The 22591-nt window shown below is 42.7% G+C and overlaps 1 protein-coding gene across 1 annotated transcript in view; it reads right to left on the reverse strand.

Annotated features, from left to right (window-relative positions):
- hadhab (hydroxyacyl-CoA dehydrogenase trifunctional multienzyme complex subunit alpha b) overlaps positions 1 to 22591 on the reverse strand; it is a 90732-nt gene that overhangs the window by 66828 nt on the left and 1313 nt on the right. The window contains exons 2-3 of the mRNA XM_068024070.1: positions 7164 to 7205; positions 2616 to 2686 (exon numbers count right to left, since the gene is read on the reverse strand). Coding sequence (XP_067880171.1) covers positions 2616 to 2686; positions 7164 to 7205 — 113 coding nt within the window. The remainder of the gene's footprint in view (positions 1 to 2615; positions 2687 to 7163; positions 7206 to 22591) is intronic.

Below are 22591 nucleotides of genomic sequence, written 5' to 3' on the forward strand. Positions count from 1 at the left end.
TTGATATGGCACTTTATCAAACACCTTTCGGAAATCCAAATACACCAGCTTTTGTACTCTATGCCTCAACTTATATAGCCAAAGATCCCATACACCATTTTAAACAGCCATCTCAACTTATTCTGGCTTCCTAAGGCTTGTGTACAATTGCCCTCATGTCCCTGACTTTATTTTATATTGCCTCTCTTCATTCTTCCTAAGGAAATGAATCACTTCACACTTCTCTGCATTAAATTTCATCTGCCATGCATCTGCCCATTTTACCAGTCTATGTCCCCCTGTAGTGACTCCTTACGGTGACACATGGCAACTAAGCACCCTAAGGCTGAACTCGAGATGTGATATACAGGCCCACTGTCATGTGGACACACCCTGGCGTGCATCAACCAGGTCTCAGCTATGGGTCAAATCGTACCCACTGCCTTGTGGGTCTGGCTCAAGAGAGTCAAAGACACTTCTATGGGTGATTGATGATTCCCTTTAAGCGAGCACCTTCCAGCAACTCGTGCAATTGAGCGGGCTCCAGACGTAGGGGCTCCCATGCTTCCTCTAGATTCAGTCTATAAGGGCTGTCTCTCCCAATCCTGCCTAGGAAATGCAACAAAACAATGGCTTCCTGATGTCTGTTCCTGTCCTCCTCACTGTTCGCTACATTTCTGAGTTTAGTGTCATTTGCAATTGGCATTATGCCCTGCATACCCAAGTTCAGATCATTAATATAGATCAAAAACATCAATGGTCCCAACAGCGACCCATGGGGGACACCACTGCATACTTCCTTCCGGTCTGAAAACAACCATTCATCAATACTCTCTGTTTTCTGTCCTGTAGCCAATTTTGCATCCATGCAGGCTGTGGCCCTTTAATCCCAGGGGCTTCAATTTTGCGAATCAGTCTATTGTGCGTTTTTTTTAATGACTTTTGAAAGTACATATACACATCAACAGCATAAGCTCATCCACTCTCTTTGTTACTTAGTCAAAGAACCCATGTTCTTAGTCAAACATAATTTTCCTTTAACAAATCCATGCTAGCTTTCATTTGTTAATGCATATTTTTCCAAATGCTAATTCACTCAGTCATAGATTAATATCTCTAAAATTTTCCACCCCACCATTGTTGGGCTGAATGGCCTAGAATTGTCAAGTTTATCCCTCTCCCCTTTTTGAATCATGGGTGTAACATTTCCAATCTTTTAGTCCTCTGGCACCACTTCAAAATCCAAAGATAATTGGAAGATTGCAGTCAGAGCCTCTGCAGTTTCTGCATTTACATTCCTTAACAGCTTAGGATGCCTCCCATTTGGACAGGGTGACTTTTCCATTTTGAGTGCTGCCAACCTTTTAACCTATTTATCTATTTTTAATCCTATCCAAATTCTCTATTATCTTCTTTATTCTGGCATTGGCAGCCTCGCTTCAAGACAGATGCAAAGTATTAATTTAGTACCTCAGCCCTTCCTTCTGTCTCCATAAAAAAGATCTCTTTGGTCCCTAAATCAGCTCCACCCTTTTACTATGTATACATTTATAAAAAACTTTTGGGGTCCCTTTTAGGTTACCTGCTAATCTATTCACATACACTCTGTATCTCTCAATTCCTTTTTCAGTTCTCATGTACTTTTTGTTTTCAGCTTGGTTCTCCACTGAACAATGAACTCAACATTCAAAAGAAGCCTCCTTTTTCAGTTTAATTTTAATCTCTACAGATTTATTCATTAAATTATTAAATGTGCACAAACCTATATTTGCATGTGCAGAATCCTTGACTACAAAAATATAGCGGCCCAAATTTTGCATTAAAAATAACTAAGTCTGTCAACACTCACTGTTATTATGGTGTAAATCAAACATCAACTTCCAGTATCCACACATGTGCAGTAAAAACATGGAATTCAGGAAGTTGTTTGTCTGATTTGCCCTGCTCCTACACAGGCTTCGCAACACCGGTATCTCACTGACCGGCTCGGCATTAAAACATATCAAGAGCATGAAGTTGGTGTACTTACCCACCAGTTACCCGCTAAACACACCAGAAGGGCTTGTGCATTCAGGTGCAAGTGAATATTTTAACGGCATAATGAATCTTAATTATTGCTAAACAACCATTCTGGCAGTTAAAATTTACTTTTAGAACTGTGAGGTCTCATTCCTTCAGATTTAAATTATTGTTGGAGTTTTTTTTCTAAATTCAATGTGTTAACTTGTGCTTTCTCTTATTTCTCATTCTCTTAATCCCATATTTCTTTCCTTCTCTATTTCACTTTCTGTATATGATTTTACACTGAATTAAACATTCTAATTTATACTTCCTGGTTTAGACTACATGTCTCGGTGAGGATTCTTCAATCTGATTGGTTGAAGAGACATGCTGTTGCTTGACTTGCTGACAAGCCATAGATCTTCTGTAGAGGGTGCTGCACTTGAAAGGATGTCGAATAACCTCAAGTTGCCACTCAACAGGCCATTAATTGTCTGTGGTTGCTGTAAGCAATATGTTACCAGCCAAATGAAATAAGTTTTGCTTTATTCGTTGTTACAAAGGCAAATTGATGATTACACGGATTCAATATTAGCAGCAAATAAAAGATATTAAAGGCCAAAATGAGTTATTACCTTAGAATCTGGTGTATTAAATCGCACAACTGCAACATCACCTTTAATTTCACAGTTGATATGGGTCCTCTCTACAAAGAAAGACAGTAAAGTTTACAAAATGCAGGAGCTTCTTTTTAAAAAAAATTTTTTTTTTAAAAATCAATTTGGTATATTGTGCATATGTAACCTCTTAGAATATTAAAGAATGGTTCCAAGTTGTTTTTTTTGGGGGGGGGGGGGGGGGGGGGGGAGGGCGGTGTGTTTGCCCAGTGTGGGGTGTAGTGGAGGTCAAATGCTTTCCCAAAGATAAGCAAGGGGCTGAAAGGTTATCAGGGGTAGGTGGGAATGTGGAGTTGAGGTTACAATCAGATCAGCCATGATCTTGTTGAATGGTGGAGCAGGCTCGAGGGGTCGAGTGACCTGTCCCTCCTCCTAATTCACATGTTCATATGTTCGTAACGTCCCAAAATGGAGAGACACTGAGTCCAGATAACAAATTTTATTAGATCAGGTATTTACCAGAATCTTCCTTCTAGCCAATTGGAATAATGTCCAATTGCCTTCTTTTCCTTCTCTAGGGATGACAGACTGCACATTCCCAATGAGAAGCTCTTTGATGAAGCAGTGCTGCAGATGATTGGGAATATGTTGCAGCTCATACAGCATGTGTTCCCAGGTGAGTGGTAACACTGCCATGGCCTGCGATGAACAGGCTTCACTGAGGTGAAATGACAGACTAGTCTGACCGCACCCCGCTGCTTCGGCCCCTTTGCAGGTTGGCACCAGGAGGTAGAGATCTTTGCTGAGACAGCACGCTAATGAATCCAGCAGAAACAAAAAGTAATGGACTACAAAATGCCGACTAGTACAAAGTGGCTACGCCAAAAAAAAAATCATTTTTATGTGAGTCAATCAGTACTGATCACAGCAGAAGAAGTGGTAGATATAGTTCTTAGGACTAATGAGATCAAGGGATACGGGGAGAAAGCGGAAACAGGTTACTGAGTTTGGATGATCAGCCATGATCGTACTGAACGGCAGAGCAGGCTCGAAGCACCGAATGGCGTACTCCTATTTTTCTATGTTCTATGTTCCTAAGTGCCTGCTGTTGACCAAAGCCAACTGTGGCAGACATCACAGCCAAGTCTGATGTTACTTTGAATTGGTGGCCACAAAAAAAACACTGGTTCCAGAAAGAAACCAAGAGGAAAAAAAAAAATGACTCCTTTTCTTTCTTCTCCCTAGGCCAGAAGTATTCAGGTCAACTGTAGCATCACCATTGCAAGTCGACAGCGCTCAACAAATTCAGCACGGGACATTTGTTGTTCATGGCTTAGTTCCATACTGGACTAGCCATGGAAGGTAAAGGCCTGCTCAGGTCAGGGAAAAAAAAAACTCGACCCGAACCCGACAGGACCCAAGCCCGACCTGGCCTGAGTCCCTCCAATTTTTCCCGCGCTCAACCCGACCCAACCACTGGAATGTTCCCTTTACCTACCTTGCGATTTCCAATCTTCAGGAAGCTGCAGCATGAGTGTGATGACGTCATAGAGACGCTCACGCTCAAGGGTTTCCCTCCTTGACGTCCCGGACTCCCAGCTCAGGTAGGTTTTTTTACTTTTAAGACTTAACTGCAATTCTTGCTGCGTCTGTCCGACCCGCACCCAGCCCCACACGAGACCGAAAGCCGGACCCGGAAGAGCAACCCGACCCCGGCACATAGTCGGGTCCGGTCTGGTTCGGGTTGGGTAGCAGGCCTTTAATGGGAGGGGGAGGAGACTCAACATCAAATCTTAATTCCATACCCTGTTTATAATACCATAATGACTCTCCAAAATGGAGACACATTGAGACCTAATAATAAACTGATTAGATGAAGAGATTACTAAAAACTTCCTTACATTCTTCAACTGGACTAACATCCTGAATGCTGTTGAATGACTCAAACAGCATGCACCTATGTGGATGTTGGGTCCCTCTCCCTTTCCTGTGTTCGTATAGTCCACAGGGTTGTCTGGGCCCATACATGAAGGATGGCCATTTGGATGAGGTACTGGAGGGCACCCCTGACCTGTGCAGCCATATACTGTAACCGTGGACAGATTGGGTTGTTTTCACTGGAGTTTAGAAGAGTGAGGGGAGACTTGTTTGAAGTATATAAGATCCTGAACGGTCTTGACAAGGTGAATGTGGAAAGGATGTTTCTCTTGTGGGAGAGACCAGAACTAGGGGGCACTGCTTTAAAATTAGGGGTCACCCTTTTAGGACAGAGATGAGGATAAACTTTTGCTCTCAAAGGGTTGTGCGACTTTGGAACTTTCTGCCTCAGAAGGTGGTGAAGACAGGGTCATTGAATAATTTTAAGGCGGTGGTAGATAGATTCTTGATAGGCAAGGGAATCAAAGATTATCAGGGGTAGATGGGAGTGTAGAATTCGAGACACACATATCAGCCATGATCTTATTGAATAGCAGAGCAGGCTAGAGGGGCCAAATGGCCTACCTCTGCTCCTAACTCGTATGTCTCATGCCTTTCTGCTAGTTCTTTAGTTCTGCCCGAGTGGCTCATTCATTGGGATGCATGGACCTCCATGACTCATATTCTATTTGCATAACCTTTTAATTGGAGCATCCAATTTATAAAAGGAAATTATTCCTCTTTCATACTAATATACTGTTTCAATCATAAGAAAAAATTTTACAAAAGTTTGTTAGACTTCATTTTTACTTGGAGAAAATCTGAAGGGCAAAATTAACGGCTCATGACTTTCTAAATCTGTATTTCATTGGCTGTAAAGCCCTTTGGGACATCCCATGGCAGTGAAAGGCGCTGTTTAAATGCAAGTTTTTTTTCTGTTTATTATTGTTCCATTAGTAATTTCGTAATCTTTTTGCTTCTGCACATCATCAATCTAATTGTGTGAAATTGATCTCATAGACAGGAAATGCAATTAAACTCAAAATGTACACTACCTGATGAGAGACTAAGCTTGTTTGTGAGAAGCTTAGAATAAGCATAAGAAAAAATGTCTAAAAAGCTCATGCCAAAATACTAGTTATCTTTAAATCTGTATACTGCATTTTTATCAATACACGTATTTATCATAACTATTAACAAAGGTCTGCTCAGCACAAAGTAATTAGGCTTTTCAGCATTTTATTTGGAATTATTAGATTAGATTAGAATTAGAATATTACAGCGCAGTACAGGCCCTTCGGCCCTCGATGTTGCGCCGATCATCTGACCTACACTATTCCATTTACATCCATATGTCTATCCAATGACCACTTAAATGCCCTTAAAGTTGGCGAGTCTACTGTTGCAGGCAGGGCGTTCCACGCCCCTACTACTCTCTGCGTAAAGAAACTACCTCTGACATCTGTCCTATATCTTTCACCCCTCAACTTAAAGCTATGTCCCCTCGTGTTTGCCATCCTCATCCGAGGAAAAAGACTCTCACTATCCACCCTATCTAACCCTCTGATTATCTTGTATGTCTCTATTAAGTCACCTCTCCTCCTCCTTCTCTCCAACGAAAACAACCCCAAGTCCCTCAGCCTTTCCTCGTAAGACCTTCCTTCCATACCAGGCAACATCCTAGTAAATCTCCTCTGCACCCTTTCCAAAGCTTCCACATCCTTCCTATAATGCGGTGACCAGAACTGCACGCAATACTCAAGGTGCGGCCTCACCAGAGTTTTGTACAGCTGCATCATGACCTCGTGGCTCCGAAACTCGATCCCCCTACTAATAAAAGCTAACACACCATATGCCTTCTTAACAGCCCTATTAACCTGGGTAGCAACTTTCAGGGATTTATGTACCTGGATACCAAGATCTCTCTGCTCATCTACACTACCAAGAATCTTCCCATTAGCCCAGTACTCTGCATTGCTGTTACTCCTTCCAAAGTGAATCACCTCACACTTCTCCGCATTAAACTCCATTTGCCATCTCTCAGCCCAGCTCTGCAGCCTATCTATGTCCCTCTGTACCCTACAACACCCTTCGACACTATCCACAACTCCACCGACCTTCGTGTCATCCGCAAATTTACTAACCCACCCTTCTACACCCTCATCCAGGTCGTTTATAAAAATGACAAACAACAGTGGCCCCAAAACAGAACCTTGCGGTACACCACTAGTAACTAAACTCCAGGATGAACATTTGCCATCAACCACCACCCTCTGTCTTCTTTCAGCTAGCCAATTTCTGATCCAAAGCTCTAAATCACCTTCAACCCCATACTTCCGTATTTTCTGCAATAGCCTACCGTGGGGAACCTTATCAAATCAACCTTATTAGAATGGAAAATATCCAGTCTTATCGATTTTAGCATAGTATATATTTTTTCCTCACACACACCATTTTATATTGAAACATAGACCTGATAGTCGGCTGCATATGAAAAATTGACCTGGGCTGACTTTTGTTTGTAGCATGCAATATTTTACAATGTAAATAGTCATAGAACCTAAGTGCACCCACTATGAAGATTGGCAAAAAAGGGAAAGGGCATGTTACATACAGCTTTCTTTTGTCCCTCTTGCTGAAAATACATACCCATCATAATTGAAGAAACTGTGAAATGGCGACAGGTATAATCTGAAAGGAAATTATAGCAATTAGACATAGTATATTAAAGATTAGCCAACCTCTGAGGAAGTCAGAATTAGGCTTCTATTAAACCAAATACATTTTATTTTTAAAAAGACAAAAAAGTTAATTTCAAGCAAGCTAAAATGTTTTTAATAGCCATTACCTTTATTCAATGTTTCAAGAAGATTTTTCTTCACAAGTTCATTCTTGACAAGATAACCCCCATTGATGCATCAAAACTAAAGGTTGTGTACATTAGCAGAATAGACTCCTCAGAACGTTAAGAATTCACTATGCACAAACCTAGTTGATGAAGATGCTGTTCTATTAACATACTACTCTTCAAGAGTGCTGTGAAAGATTTGACTGAAGTCAACCTAAAAAGGTCTATTCCCCCCACCCCCTTCAAATTTACCAAATGCATCACTGCTCACTCTTCAGATTTATACTAATCAGGGATAACCCATTACTGGCTAATTTAAAATATTATATAGTGGCAATTAAAAATATTTCCCATACCATTTATGCACTCAATCAAATCCTCCAAGTCCCTTTATAGGCATTTCCTCACTTCTCCCTACCCCAGTCAAGGCCAAGCAAAATAAAAAAGTTTGCACAACAAATTTCAGTATTAACTCCAAATTTACTAAATGAATTTGAAGTTTGTGTGAAGAAAAGTTTATCAAGTAGCAATGAAATTATTAACTTCATAGCTTTCTGAACAGATCAGGTTGTTGGGCCTAACAGTATTCACCAAAGGGTGCCCTTAGAAATGGGAGTTGGGCTCAGCAAGCCCCTTGCTCATAGAGTTCACTGGGGTCTAAGAGTGTTTCCAGGGACGAGCTAGAGGCCACATGATGCCAATATTCAAAAAGGGCATCAAGTCAGAATTTAGACATTACACATTCATTAGCTTCAGTTATCGGCAATTTGCCAGCATACATCATTAGATAAACTCTGTGTGAGCCCCTAAATAAAGTGTTATTAAAGGATCTCAACAAGGCTTCTGGAAAAGGTAATATTTTATCAACTTGGTTACATTTCTGAGGAAGTTACTAGATTTATTGATGTAACATTTACACCTGGATTTTATTATTAAATATTATTTCACACAAGAGGGTATTGAATAAGAGTCCTATGGGATTAGCAGTAAACTTTGGGTTGGATAAGAAATTGATTGCTTTCCCATAAGCACAGTTTGATATTAATGGCAGCGGTTCCCACATGGAGAACAGTTACTTGTTGAGTTTCACATGGATTGTATGTTCAGGCTGTTGCTCTTCACAATCTTCATTCATAATTGGAATAAAGGAGTTAGGACTTTAGATGAGCAAAGTTGAACACACTATTTTACCATAACTAATTAAAATTATTGTCTTAAGTTGATTTAAACATTGGTTTATAATTTCTTTTGGTGACGATGTTAACTAACCCCTTCCAACAACTTAAACTCCTCATGAGCACCACAACAAATTTCTACTTTAGAAAGAAAACTACAAATGTAATAGTAGGGTTCATATTATTTGTGACATTAACCATTACATATTCGGTCATTTTTGCCAATTTAAAACCACATTCTAAAGTAATTACCTTGTAGTCCAGTCTGATGACAGGTAATCATTTGTCAATAAGTAAAAGCTTATTTTCATGAATCAACTTTTTGAACAGTATACTAATATAGTTTCTAGCTACTGATAGGTGGAGGTGTGGAATGGGGTGGGAGTTTAAGAGAACCATAGTGGGGTTTCCTTTGTCCTCGCCTTGCACCCCACCAGCCTCCACAGTCAACGGATTGTCCTCTGCCATTTCCGACACCTCTGGTGTGACACCACCAAACACATCTTCCCCTCCCCTTTCAGCTCTGTAGGGACACCCTGGTCCATTCCTCTGTCGACCCCATCATGCCCTCCCCTTCCCAAAATACTTTCCCATACAAACACAAAAGATGCAACACTTCCCACTGTCCAGAATGCCACCCACACCTTGCAGATGAAACAGCAATTTACTTGTACTTTTTTTTTCAATTTAGTATACAGATTCACTGTTCATGATCTGGTTTGCACTACACCGGGGAGACCAAATGCAGAATAAAAATATTGCAAAGACCACTTTGCAAAATACCTCCAGTTTGCAACAGAGAACCCAACTTTCCTGTCGCCTGTCATTTTCATCCTCTGTCCCACTGCCTGTACCTCGGCCTCCAAAACTGTTGCGATGAAGATCAACATTAAGCTCAAGGCACAGTACCTGATCTTTCAACTAGGCATTTTACAACCTTCCGAACTCAATATTGAGTTCAACAACTTCAGATCATAACTATTGCCCCCATTTTATTTTGGATGGTAGCTGTTGATGATGATTCTGCTATTTCCATTTACACTTCCTCAACATAAGGATATAATAAATAGGCGCAGGAGCAGGCCATATGGTTCCTCGAGCCTGCTCCACCATTCGTTAAGATCAGGTTGATCTTTGACCACAATTCCATTTTCCCTAGATTTTCTGATTCCCTTGGAGTCTAAAAATCTATCGATCTCAGCCTTGAATATACTTCATGACTGAGCATCCCCAGCACTCTGCAGTCGAGAATTCCATAGATTCACTACCATCTAAGTGGGGAAATTTCTCATCTCAGTTCTAAATGATTGACCCCTTATCCTGAAACTATGTCCACTAGTTTTAGGCTCTCCAGCAAGGGAAAAAAGTTTCTCGGCATATACCCTGTCGAGCCTTCTCAGAATCTTGTATGTTTCAACGAGGTCACCTCTCATACTTCAAAACATGATAATACAGGCCCATTCTGCTCAGTCTCCCTTCATAGAATAATGTTTTCATCCCAGGAATTAATCCAGTGAACATTCGTTGCACCCCTCTAAAGCAAGTATATCCTTCCTTAGTAGAGACACCAAAACGACATCTGTACTCCATGTGTGGTCTCACCAAAGCCCTGTACAGTTGCAGAAAGAGCTCATTAAATGACTCTTGTACTCCAACCCCTTTGCAATAAAGGGCAACATATTATTTACCTTTCTTTGCTTGCTGTACCTGCATGTTAGCTTTCTGTGCCATGTATAACAAGACCCAACTCCCTTCGAAAACCAACATTTATTAGTTCCTCACCATTCAGAATCATACAATAGATTCATAGAATGGTACAGCACAGGAGGCAGCCATTTGTCCCATCTTGTCCCGGCATTCGAACAGCTACTCAGCTAGTCCCACTCCTCTACCTTTACCCGTAGCTCTACAAATCTTTTCTCTTCACAGAGTTATCCAATTCCCTTTTGAAAGCCATGATTGAATCTGCCTCCACTACACTGTCAGGCAGTGCATCCCAGATCCTAACCACTCACTGCGTAAAAATAATTTTTCATGTCGCCTCTGGTTCTTTTGTCAATCATCTTAAATTGGTGTCCTCTGGTTCTTGACCCTTCTGCCAATGGGAATTGTACCTCCCTATCTACCCTGTCCAGATTTTGATAACCTCTGTCAAATCTGCTCTCAACCTTCTCTTCCCTAAAGGCAACAGCCCCAGCTTCACCAATCTATTCATGTAGCTGATGTCTCTCATCCCCGGAACCATTCTTATCAACCTTTTCTGCACCCTCTCCAATGCATTCACATCCTTCCTAAAGTGTGGTGCCCAGAACTGGATAAAACTCAAGTTGAGACCGAACCAGTGTTTTATAAAAGGCTCAGCATAACTTCCTTGCTTTTGTACTCTACGCCTCTATTTATAAAGCCCAGGATCTTGCATGCCTTGTTAACCGCTTTACCATCCTGCCCTGCCACCTTCAACGATTTGTGCACATATACCCCCAGGTTCCTCCGCTCTTATACCCCCTTTAGAATTCTATTCTTTATTTCATATTGCCTTTCCTCATTCTTCCTAACAAAATGCATCACATCACACTGCTCTGTATTAAATTTCATCTGCCATATGTCTGCCCATTCCACTAGCCTGTCTGTGTCCTCAAAGTCTATCACGATCTTCCTCACAGTTCACAATACTTCCAAGTTTTGTGTCATCTGCAAGTTTTGAAATTGTGCCCCACACACCCAAGTCTAGGTCATTAATATAGGTCAAGAAAAGCAGTGGTCCTAATACCAAAGGCTGGGGAACCCCACAATATACCATTCTCCAGTTTGAAAAACAAACATTCAACCCTACTCTTTGTTTCCTGTCACCCAGCCAACTTCATATTCATGTTGTCACTGTCCCTTTTGTTCCATGGGCTTCAACTTTGCTGATAAGCCTGTTATGTAGCACTTTATCAAATGCCTTTTGGAAGTCAGTGTACACCACATCAACCACATTACCCTCATCAACATTCTCCGTTACCTCATCAAAAAAAACTCAGATCAAATGAGCTGAATACGATTTGCCCTTAATAAGTCAGTGTTGGTTTTCCTTAACTAATGCACATTTGTCCAAGTGACTGTTAATTTTGTCCCAGATTACAGTTTCTAAAAGCTTTCCCACCACCAAGGTTAAACTGACTGACCTGTAGTTGTGGGCTTATCTTTACACCCTTTTTTAAACAAGGGTATAATATCTGCACTTCTCCAGTCCTCTAGCACCATCCCTCTATCTAAGGAGGATTGGAAGATTATAGCCAACGCCTCCATAGTTTCCACCATTAACTTCCCTCAGTATCCTCGGATGCATCTGATCCGGTCCTGGTGACTTATCAACTTTAAGTAAGTACAGCCAGCATTTCGAATACCTCCTCTTTATCAATTTTTAGCCCTTCCAGTGTCTCAATTACCTCCTCTTTCACTACAACTTTGGCAGCATCTTCTTCCTTAGTAAAAACAACTGAAAAGTATTCATTTAATCACTCAGCCATGCCCTCTGCCTCCAGGCATAAATCCCCTTGTTGGTCCCTAATCAGCCCTACTCCTCCTTTTACCACTTATATGCCTATAGAAGACTTTTGGATTCCTTTTGTCAGCTGCCAGTCTCTTCTTATAGTCTCTCTTTGCGGCTCTCATTTCTTTTTTCACTTCCCCTCTGAGCTTTCTATATTCAGCCTGGTTCTCACTTATATTATCAACCTGACACCTGCCATACACACCCTTTTTCTGCTTCACCTTACACTCAAATCCTTTCGTCATCCAGGGAACTCTGGCTTTGTTTGTCTTACCTTTCCCCCTTGTGGGAATGGACCTCAACTGTACCCAAGCTGTCTTCTCTTTAAAGACAGCCTATTGTTCAATTACAGTTTTGCCCGCCAACCACTGATTGCAATTTATGTGGGCTAGATCTGTTCTCACTCCACTGAAGTTGCCCCTCCCCCAATTAGTTATTTTTGCTCTGCATTGCTCTATGTCCTTTTCCATAGCTATGTTAAACCTTATGATCCTATGATCACTGTTCCCTAAACATACCCCTACTGACACTTAATCCACTTGGTCCACCTCATTCCGAAGAATCAGATCCAGCGATGCCTCCTTCTTTGTTGGATTGGAACCATTCTGAACAAGAAAATTCTCCTGAACACACTTTAGAAACTCATCCACCTCTTAGCCCTTTACGCTATAATTATCTTGATACATACTGGGATTATTAAAGTTCCCCATTATAACTACAATATAGTTTTTGCACTTCGTTGTAATTTCCATGCAAATTTGTTCATCTATTTCTTTCCCACCAGTCAGAGGCCTACAGAATACACCTTGTAGTGTAATGGTACATCTATTGTTTCTTTTCTATTTGGTTAAAGCTTTGGACCTGATCAGAGGCACCAGCAGCAGCGAATAAACCAGAAAGTGGCGGAACAGCGCTGCCCTGATCGGAGACACCAGCAGCAGTGGCAGAGAATAGAAAAGAGAATACGGGGGAGCAGTGCGGACCTGACCAGAGGCACCAGCAGTGGACGTGACGAATAAGCGAAAGAACAAGGGAATTGTGTGAACCTGTTTGGAGACAGCGGCAATGGCGGCGGCATACCTTCCCAGGTGTATTTCCAAAAAAAAGCAGAGCAACTTCATAGGACAGCAGGTAGGTGATTGGTTGATGAGTATCAAGTTTTTTTCGAAACGAGGGCAGTGGTTTAACCTAGGACCAGGAAACTATAAAGTACTGTATTAAATTTATATCTTAAACTGTTTAATATAACTAGTACCCCAGGACATGCGCGATGCCAACATCATCACCCTCTACAAAAACAAAGGTGACCGCGGTGACTGCAACAACTACCGTGGAATCTCCCTGCTCAGCATAGTGGGGAAAGTCTTTGCTCGAGTCGCTCTGAACAGGCTCCAGAAGCTGGCCGAGCGCGTCTACCCTGAGGCACAGTGTGGCTTTCGTGCAGAGAGATCGACTATTGACATGCTGTTCTCCCTTCGTCAGATACAGGAGAAATGCCGTGAACAACAGATGCCCCTCTACATTGCTTTCATTGATCTCACCAAAGCCTTTGACCTCGTCAGCAGACGTGGTCTCTTCAGACTACTAGAAAAGATTGGATGTCCACCAAAGCTACTAAGTATCATCACCTCATTCCATGACAATATGAAAGGCACAATTCAACATGGTGGCTCCTCATCAGAGCCCTTTCCTATCCTGAGTGGTGTGAAACAGGGCTGTGTTCTCGCACCCACACTTTTTGGGATTTTCTTCTCCCTGCTGCTTTCACATGCGTTCAAATCCTCTGAAGAAGGAATTTTCCTCCACACAAGATCAGGGGGCAGGTTGTTCAACCTTGCCCGTCTAAGAGCGAAGTCCAAAGTACGGAAAGTCCTCATCAGAGAACTCCTCTTTGCTGACGATGCTGCTTTAACATCTCACACTGAAGAATGCCTGCAGAGTCTCATCGACAGGTTTGCGTCTGCCTGCAATGAATTTGGCTTAACCATCAGCCTCAAGAAAACGAACATCATGGGGCAGGATGTCAGAAATGCTCCATCCATCAATATTGGCGACCACGCTCTGGAAGTGGTTCAAGAGTTCACCTACCTAGGCTCAACTATCACCAGTAACCTGTCTCTAGATGCAGAAATCAACAAGCGCATGGGTAAGGCTTCCACTGCTATGTTCAGACTGGCCAAGAGAGTGTGGGAAAATGGCGCACTGACACGGAACACAAAAGTCCGAGTGTATCAGGCCTGTGTCCTCAGTACCTTGCTCTACGGCAGCGAGGCCTGGACAACGTATGCCAGCCAAGAGCGACGTCTCAATTCATTCCATCTTCGCTGCCTTCGGAGAATACTTGGCATCAGGTGGCAGGACTATATCTCCAACACAGAAGTCCTTGAAGCGGCCAACATCCCCAGCTTATACACACTACTGAGTCAGCGGCGCTTGAGATGGCTTGGCCATGTGAGCCGCATGGAAGATGGCAGGATCCCCAAAGACACATTGTACAGCGAGCTCGCCACTGGTATCAGACCCACCGGCCGTCCATGTCTCCGTTATAAAGACGTCTGCAAACGCGACATGAAATCGTGTGACATTGATCACAAGTCGTGGGAGTCAGTTGCCAGCATTCGCCAGAGCTGGCGGGCAGCCATAAAGACAGGGCTAAATTGTGGCGAGTCGAAGAGACTTAGTAGTTGGCAGGAAAAAAGACAGAGGCGCAAGGGGAGAGCCAACTGTGCAACAGCCCCAACAAACAAATTTCTCTGCAGCACCTGTGGAAGAGCCTGTCACTCCAGAATTGGCCTTTATAGCCACTCCAGGCGCTGCTTCACAAACCACTGACCACCTCCAGGCGCGTATCCATTGTCTCTCGAGATAAGGAGGCCCAAAAGAATAACTACAAATAATTGTTGAATAATCGGAAAAAAGGAGGATTGGGAACAGAGCAGCATTGACTATGAGGAAGCAAACAATAATGTCGCCAAGGAACATCACAGGTTAAGGGGTCAGATGGGGTGAGTATACTGATAATCTTTTACTTTAATTTAAATTAATCAACTTAAAAATAAGACTAGATTCATGAATTAGTATAAAATTTAAAGTAAATTTGATCATTTATCCTTCAAAATATATTCTGTTTTCCTATTCTTCCTACCAAAGTAAATCACCTCACATTTTGCCACATTATACTCCAACTGTCACCTTCTTGCCCACTCACTAACCTTTTTATATCCCTTTGTAAACTCTTTATGTCCTCCTCACAGCTTATTTTCCAACATAGCTTTGCATCACAATACAGTCAGTCCCTTCATCTAAGTCACTAATATAGATTGTAAATAGCTAGGCCCCAGCACTGATCCTTGCAGCCAATGTTCCCTCTAAGCTGTATGGGTACAAGACTGCACAGCAATCAGGAACACATCACGCAGGGAACAAACAGGCCATATGCAAGCAATGTTCCCTTTAAGATGCACACGTGTAGCCACACAGCCATCTTAAAGGGACTGCTCAGTACAAGAAGCCAACAGAAATAAGAGGGAACATAGCTTGTGGCGCCCCACTAGTTACAGCCTGCCAAACTGAAAATAACCCATTTATTCCTACTGTGTTTTCTATTCTTTAGACAATCCTTTACCCATGCTCATATTTTACCCCCAAACCCATAGCTTGTGTGACATTTTGTGTGGCGCCTTATCGAATGCCTTTTGAAAATCTAAAAACATACTGCATCCACTGGTTCCTTTTAACTACCCTGCTAGTTACACCCTCAAGCACACCAAGATGTCAAACATGATTTCAAACATAAAACCACGCTGCCTCAGCCTAATCATATTATGATTTAACTGCCCTGTTACTGCTCCCTGAATAAACAATTCCCTTTTATTTCTTCACTTGTCCCATTACCATCTCCTTTTGCCTTGCAACATCATTCTATGTCATTTAATCTCTTCTCTGCCCGATCACAGACCTTCCCTTTTGTTCTTTCCCTGCCTTCAACTTTTCCAATACTTGCTTCAAACATTTTACATCTCTAACATTTTCCTGTTCTGACAAAAAGTCATCAACCTAAAATGTTAATTCTGTTTCTCTCTCCATGGTTGCTGCCTGACCTGCTGAGTACTTTCTGTTTTTATTTCAGATTTCCAGCATCCACAGTATTTTGCTTCTGAATTTAATTCCATGGCTCCTATATAGAACTGTTCCAACTGTGCTAATTTTCAAAAGGAAGCCAGTTACATCAGTAATTGAAACAAAAATTAATGTTGGAAAATCTATGGCACAATGTCATATGCACCTTTATTTGAGAAGAAAGTAAAAAGATACTGCCATAATTCAATTTTTTCTGTTGATTCGCCTTTCCCCTATTTAATGAACTTACTAAATAACCACACTGTGTTCTGTTACCAGAACAAATTGCATCAATCACATCAATTGTGCAAGAACAGTATCTTGGACCAACAATCAGCAAGATAAAGGTTAAACCACCCTTTGGCCTGAAGGCCATGTATACTGAGGGAGAATAACTGGGAAGATAGGAGACATGAAAACAGTATGCCACACCAACATCAGATATTCAAGATATTCTTGGCATTTTAGTTTAACCTATGTAGTAAGTTTTCAACAGAAAGTGAATTGCAAGGACCTCGTGTGCAATCCTATCTGCAGAAAAAGATATACTTAATTTTTCTGCACAAGTATTATGATCAGCTGTGGAATTTTTCTAAATGGACCGTATTTATTCTGTTCAATTCGAGAATTTAATCCTCCAATTATTTAACTGATTCTAAACTTCGGTGATGGCCCAAACATATGTAAAAACCTTTAATACATAATGGGAAGTAAAGGCAGCATGGAATACTGAATCTGTCTACTTCTGAATCATGCAAGTCTGCTAGATCCTGCCTACTATTCAACTGATGAACTTTGGCACAGATTATTTACACGTTTCATATACATGGCTATAAAACAGGGCTGGGATGACCTTTGTCCTACTTCCAACATGAATGCTGGTTTGCAGATTAGATCAGCCTCCCTTTTGTGAGCTAACACTTCCAAAAATACTTGTATTGCTCAGCTTAAATAAATCAGCTTCTGGATATCATTTACTATAAGTTCAAAATATTTTCATGGCCAGGAGGATGAATTGAACAAGAATAACATAAAGCACACACTTGCAAAGCGTTCTTTGCGACTGCATTTAAAATACTATAGCATTAGCATTAAGCAGTCAGGCCCTAACTCATCCCAAAAGCAAGCAGAATGAGAATCTTTGAAAGAGGTAATCACACTTTGAAGTCAGCTCAGAGGCACTCAGCTCCAGACTTCATTACAGCCTTGGTCCTAACATGGACAAAAGAGCTGAATTCCAGAGGGGAGGTGAGAATGACTGTCCTTGACATCAAGACAGCATGTGAACAAGTGTGGCATCAAGGAGCCCTAGTAAAATTGAAGTCAATGGGAATCTCCACTGGCTGGAGTCACACCTAGCACAATGAAGATGGATGTGGTTGTTGAAGGTGATTCATCTCAGCCCCAGGACATCATGGCAGGAGTTCCTCAGGGAAGTGCCCTTGGCCCAACCATCTTCAGCTGTTTTAACAATGACATTCCCTCCATAAGGCCAGAAGTGGGGATGTTCTCTGATGATTGCACAATGTTCAGTACCATTCGCGACTCTTCATAGAGTCACAGAGTTAGACAGCACAGAAACATGCCCATCGGCCTACCGTGACCGTGCCGGCCATCAAGCCTTTCTATTCTAATCCCATTTTCCAGCACTTGGCCCGTAGCCTTGTATGCTATGGCATTTCAAGTGCTCATCTAAATACTCCCTAAACGTTGTGAGTGTTCCTGCCTCTACCACCTCTTTAGGCAGTGCGTTCAAGATTCCAACCACCTTCTAAGTGAAAATGTTTTCCTCAAATCCCTTCTAAACCAAGACCTGGACAACGTTCAGGCTTTGGCTGAACAGTGGCAAGTAACATTCAGGCCACACAAGTGCCAGGCAATAACTACTTCCAAGAAGAGAGAATCTAACCATCTTTGCTTGACATTCAATGGCATTACCCTCGCTAAATCCCCATCAACAACATCCTGGGGGTGGTCACCATTGACCAGAAACTGTACTGGACCAAGCACATAAATACTGTGGCTACAAGAGCTGGTCAGAGGCTGGGAATTCTTCAGTGAGTAACTCACCTCCTGTCTCCCCAATGCCTGTCCACCATCTACTAGGCACAAGACAGGAATATGATGGAATACTCTCCATTTGCCTGGATGGGTGCAGCTCCATCAATACTCAAGAAGCTTGACACCATCCAGGACAAAGCAGCCCGGTTGATTGGCACCCCATCTATCACCTTCAACATTCACTCCCTCCACCACCGATGCACAGTGGCAGCAGTGTGCATCATCTACAAAATGCACTGCAGCAACTCACCAAGGATCCTTCTACAGCACCTTCCAAACCTGCGACCTCTACCACCTAGAAGGACAAGGCAGCAGATGCTTGAGAGCACCATCCTGACTTGGAACTATATCGCCGTTCCTTCCCTGTCGTTGGGTCAAAATCCTGGAACTCCCTTCCTTACAGTGCTGTTGGTGTACCTACACCCCAAGGACTGCAGAGGTTCAAGGCAGCTCACCACCACCTTCTCAAGGGCAATTAGGAAGGGGCAATAAATGCTGGCCTAGCCAGCGATGCCCACATCCCCCGAACGAATAATAAAAATAAAATTCATTCAACATAATGTGGTTGCTTACCAAGTGCAAATAAACTACGACAGGACTACCTACCAAAGGTTTTTGCTGCATGTTGAGGAGATGAAGTCTCAAATTAATATATGTAAGTCTTCTGCAATTATTTGTGATGAGGCCACACCTAGTAGTGAGACAACTATGTGCTGCATGTTTTGTTTGACTTTATGTCTGGTAAGGCCGAAGATGCAGAGTCAGGAACGTTAACAACAGTGCTCGCTGACTGCGTCTCCTTAGAAGCTGTTAATTACACCAGTTTCCCAAGCATAATAAAAACTGTTTCAAAATACGGTGCAGATTTCAACGAAGTGGCTGCTTACAAAATCTTTCAAATCTGTGCTCCAAGGTGTAATGTCTCATGCCCATATTACATGTAACATTACATACAATGCACCTATAATTTGTCAGTGAGCTGTGGAAAAGCATTGCAAAAGAAGTGGATTGTACTTGGCCTGTGTTGCAGTTTTGGAACTCTGTGGAATGCCGAAATCCCCACCTTGCAAGGCTAGCACGGTGCATCTGACAATTCCAACAAGCTCAGTGGACGCGGAGAGAGCAGTGTCTAACCACGGATAGGTGCTCACAGCATAGAAACAGGGAATGAAGAGAGATAGTTGCAGGTTTGTAGTCAGATTTTTACTCTGGCTGCGTTTGCTGACAACGTAACCACTAGGTGACGCAGTACTAGCAATGCACAAATGCAGCCTTTTCCACTGAAACGCCACTATCTGCAACATTTTAGGCAACTGCCAGGATTAAAGATGGCACTACTCAATTTATCACAACAAACAAATGCAACCCGAAAATCGCCCCCTCCATCTCACCCCCAACAGTCCCCCGCTCCCTCCCGCCATCATGCCTCTCTTTGCCGCTTCCTCCTGCGCCTGTCTTCTTGCCGTAGGTTCCCCGCTGCCTTCCCCTAGCCACTCCCCATCGCTTCCGGCCACTCGCTCCCCGCTCCCCCACTACCCCCCGCCCTCTCGCTCATTGCCTGCTCCCCCCACCCCACCCCCCAACAGACACCCGCTCCCACGTTTGATCGTTTACCACCGCGCCGCAAGTTAGGCCGCAAAGAGCGACATAGGGGCGAGTGACCAAGAGGAGGGAACTGACGCAGCTTGGAGCTAGCTGCTGGGGGGGGGGGGGGGGGAAGGTGGGAGCGAGCAAGCAGCCGGTGTGGGTGGGGGAGAGAAGCAAGGAGCAGTGGCAAGGCCTGGAGTGAGCAGCCGAGGTGGGGGAAGCGGCTGGTGGGGAGGGGGGGTGGGGAAGAAAGCCTCGAGGACAGAAGTGAATGGCTGAGAGGAGGGAAGTGTGGAGGCCTCAAGTGTGTGGCTGAGGGATGGAGTGGCTAGTGGGGAGGGGCGAGTAGTTGGGGTGGGGGTGGGGGGAGGAGTGTGAAGCGGGCAGGGGGAGCGAGTGGCTGAGCGAAGGCGCTGTTCAAGTTCAACCTGTCCGGCCTGTACAGGTTCCATCTTCCCCAGAACTGGTCCCAATGTCCCAATAATCTAAAGCCCTCCCTCCTATGCATTTATCATCTTGATCCTCCTATTTCTATACTCACCAGCGCATGGTGCAGGCAGTAATCCAGAGGTTACTGCCTTTGATGACTTGCTTGCTAGTTTCTTTCCTAGCTCCCTAAAATCTGCCTACAGGACCTCATCCCTCTTTCTACCTATGTTGTCACTACTGATATGGACCAGGACTGCTGGCTGTTTAACACCACCACTGCCCCCACCCCTCTCAGAGTGCTCTGCAACCACTCAGTGGCATCCTTGTCCCTGGCAGCAGGGAGGCAACATACCATCATGGATTCACATCTACGGCCACAGAAATGCCTATCTTTTTCCCTAACTAAAGAATTCCCCATCACTATTGCTTTCCCAATCTACCTTTTTTCCCCCTCCCCACTCCATGTATAGTTGAGCTACCTGTGCTGCTGTGGACTTAGATCTGGCTGTGCTGCTCAGAGGAACTATCACTCTTACCATTATTCAGAACTGAATATCAGTTGGAAAGCGAGATGCATTCGGGGGGCTCCTGCAGTATCTGCCTCCTCCCCTCTGCCTGCAGACCCTTTAGATGCATGACGACCACACCCTAGAGATGTGCTATCCACAAGAATGATTTGAATAAACCGTAAGAAAAACCAATGGAATGGAAAAGCAGTTAATGCAAATAAAACTTAGCAACACAGACATAGTTGGGAAAGGTCCAGTAGCATATCGATAGGCTTGAGCCCCATATTCGGACTTATCTGAATAAACGAGATCGACCTCCAGTGTATGGTAAAGGTAGCCTCTTTTGGATAAGGTATTCCACCAAGATGTGAATTATCTGTTTTGACAGTTCAGCCAGTTGTTAAAGACCCTATGTTACTATTTATTGAAGAGCAGAGTACGTGCTGATGCTCTGGTCCACATTTTACCATCAATGGATAGCTTCTGAAAACCAGCTCTAAGCTCTTTGCGAGAGGTTACTTTGCAGAATTGCTGTTGCATTTGCTTACTTTAGATGCTGTATTCCCAATGCCATTTCACTGTTTGAAGTCTATGTCATAATTGCTGTATAAGTGCGTTAATTCTTTCAGAGGTGAACCAAAATTCAGAAAGCTACATTGAGACAACAGAATTTCCGTGCCTCCAATTGCCAAAAGGCAGCATCGCAAGTGAATGTTTAATTAAATAGTTTTCAGTTTGAGATAAGTGTATCTTGCATATGTCATAACATGTATCCTATAACTTTTCTCAAGTTTAATGTTTTAAAACTTGAATGAGATGTATAATTAACCTGTTTTTCCTCTTGAATCTCACAGCTAGAAAATAGCACAAGAATAGTCTAGTGATTGTAGAACTAAGCCTTTTCTTGTGGAGAAAAATGCATCAAGACTAATTTGAATGTCAAGACTAGATTCTCTCTTGTTTGAGATAGTCATTGCCTGGCACTTGTGTGGCACGAATGTTACTTGCCACTTATCAGCCCAAGCCTGGATATTGTCCAAGTCTTGCTGCATTATGGACATGGGCTGTTTCAGTATCGGAAGAGTCGCGAATGGCGCTGAACATTGTGCAATCATCAGCAAACTGCCCCACTTCTGGGCTGACTTGTGCTCATTAGGGCTTTTAAAACTGAAATCAAGAGAATGCTTCACATTTCTCAACACCATAACATTTTCTAAAAAAAACAGAAAAAACATAACAGATCTAGTGAGGTATTGTTCTAAAGATATGATAGCAAAAACCAGCTGTTCACTGTCAATTCAAAAGGGGAGGCTTGGCCATGATAGATTTTAGTAACATACTTTTTATTTCTCAAAAATATGTTTGCAAACTTCCCTTCTACAATCACTGAATTTTCTTCGGACTCTATTTACATTTGTGTCAAACTGCTCAGGGTTCATTTAATTACCCAAAAATTGATAGTTGATATTCGATATTTAGAGCAAGAGGTTACGAGGAAGGTATTACAAGTCCTGCTGTGAATGCCTTTCATCCTGCAAAATGCAAATAACTCTAAAGTATAAATTGTTAAATTGACCTTTATTTCAGCAACTCTGTCAATACTACTTCCAACAAGTGGTCTGAGTTTTTTTATCCTTTCATTGTTGTGTATTCCACTAATTACAACTTTGTAAGAACTCAATGAGACAAATAGGAACACAGGAGTAGGCCATTCAGCCTGCTTCGCCATTCAATACGATCATGGCTGATCATCCACTTCAATGCCTTTTCCCCACACTATCCCCATATCCCTTTATGGCATTGGTATTTAGAAA

This window comes from Heterodontus francisci, chromosome 3 (assembly GCF_036365525.1).
Source record: "Heterodontus francisci isolate sHetFra1 chromosome 3, sHetFra1.hap1, whole genome shotgun sequence".
NCBI classification, from domain to species: Eukaryota; Metazoa; Chordata; class Chondrichthyes; order Heterodontiformes; family Heterodontidae; genus Heterodontus; species Heterodontus francisci.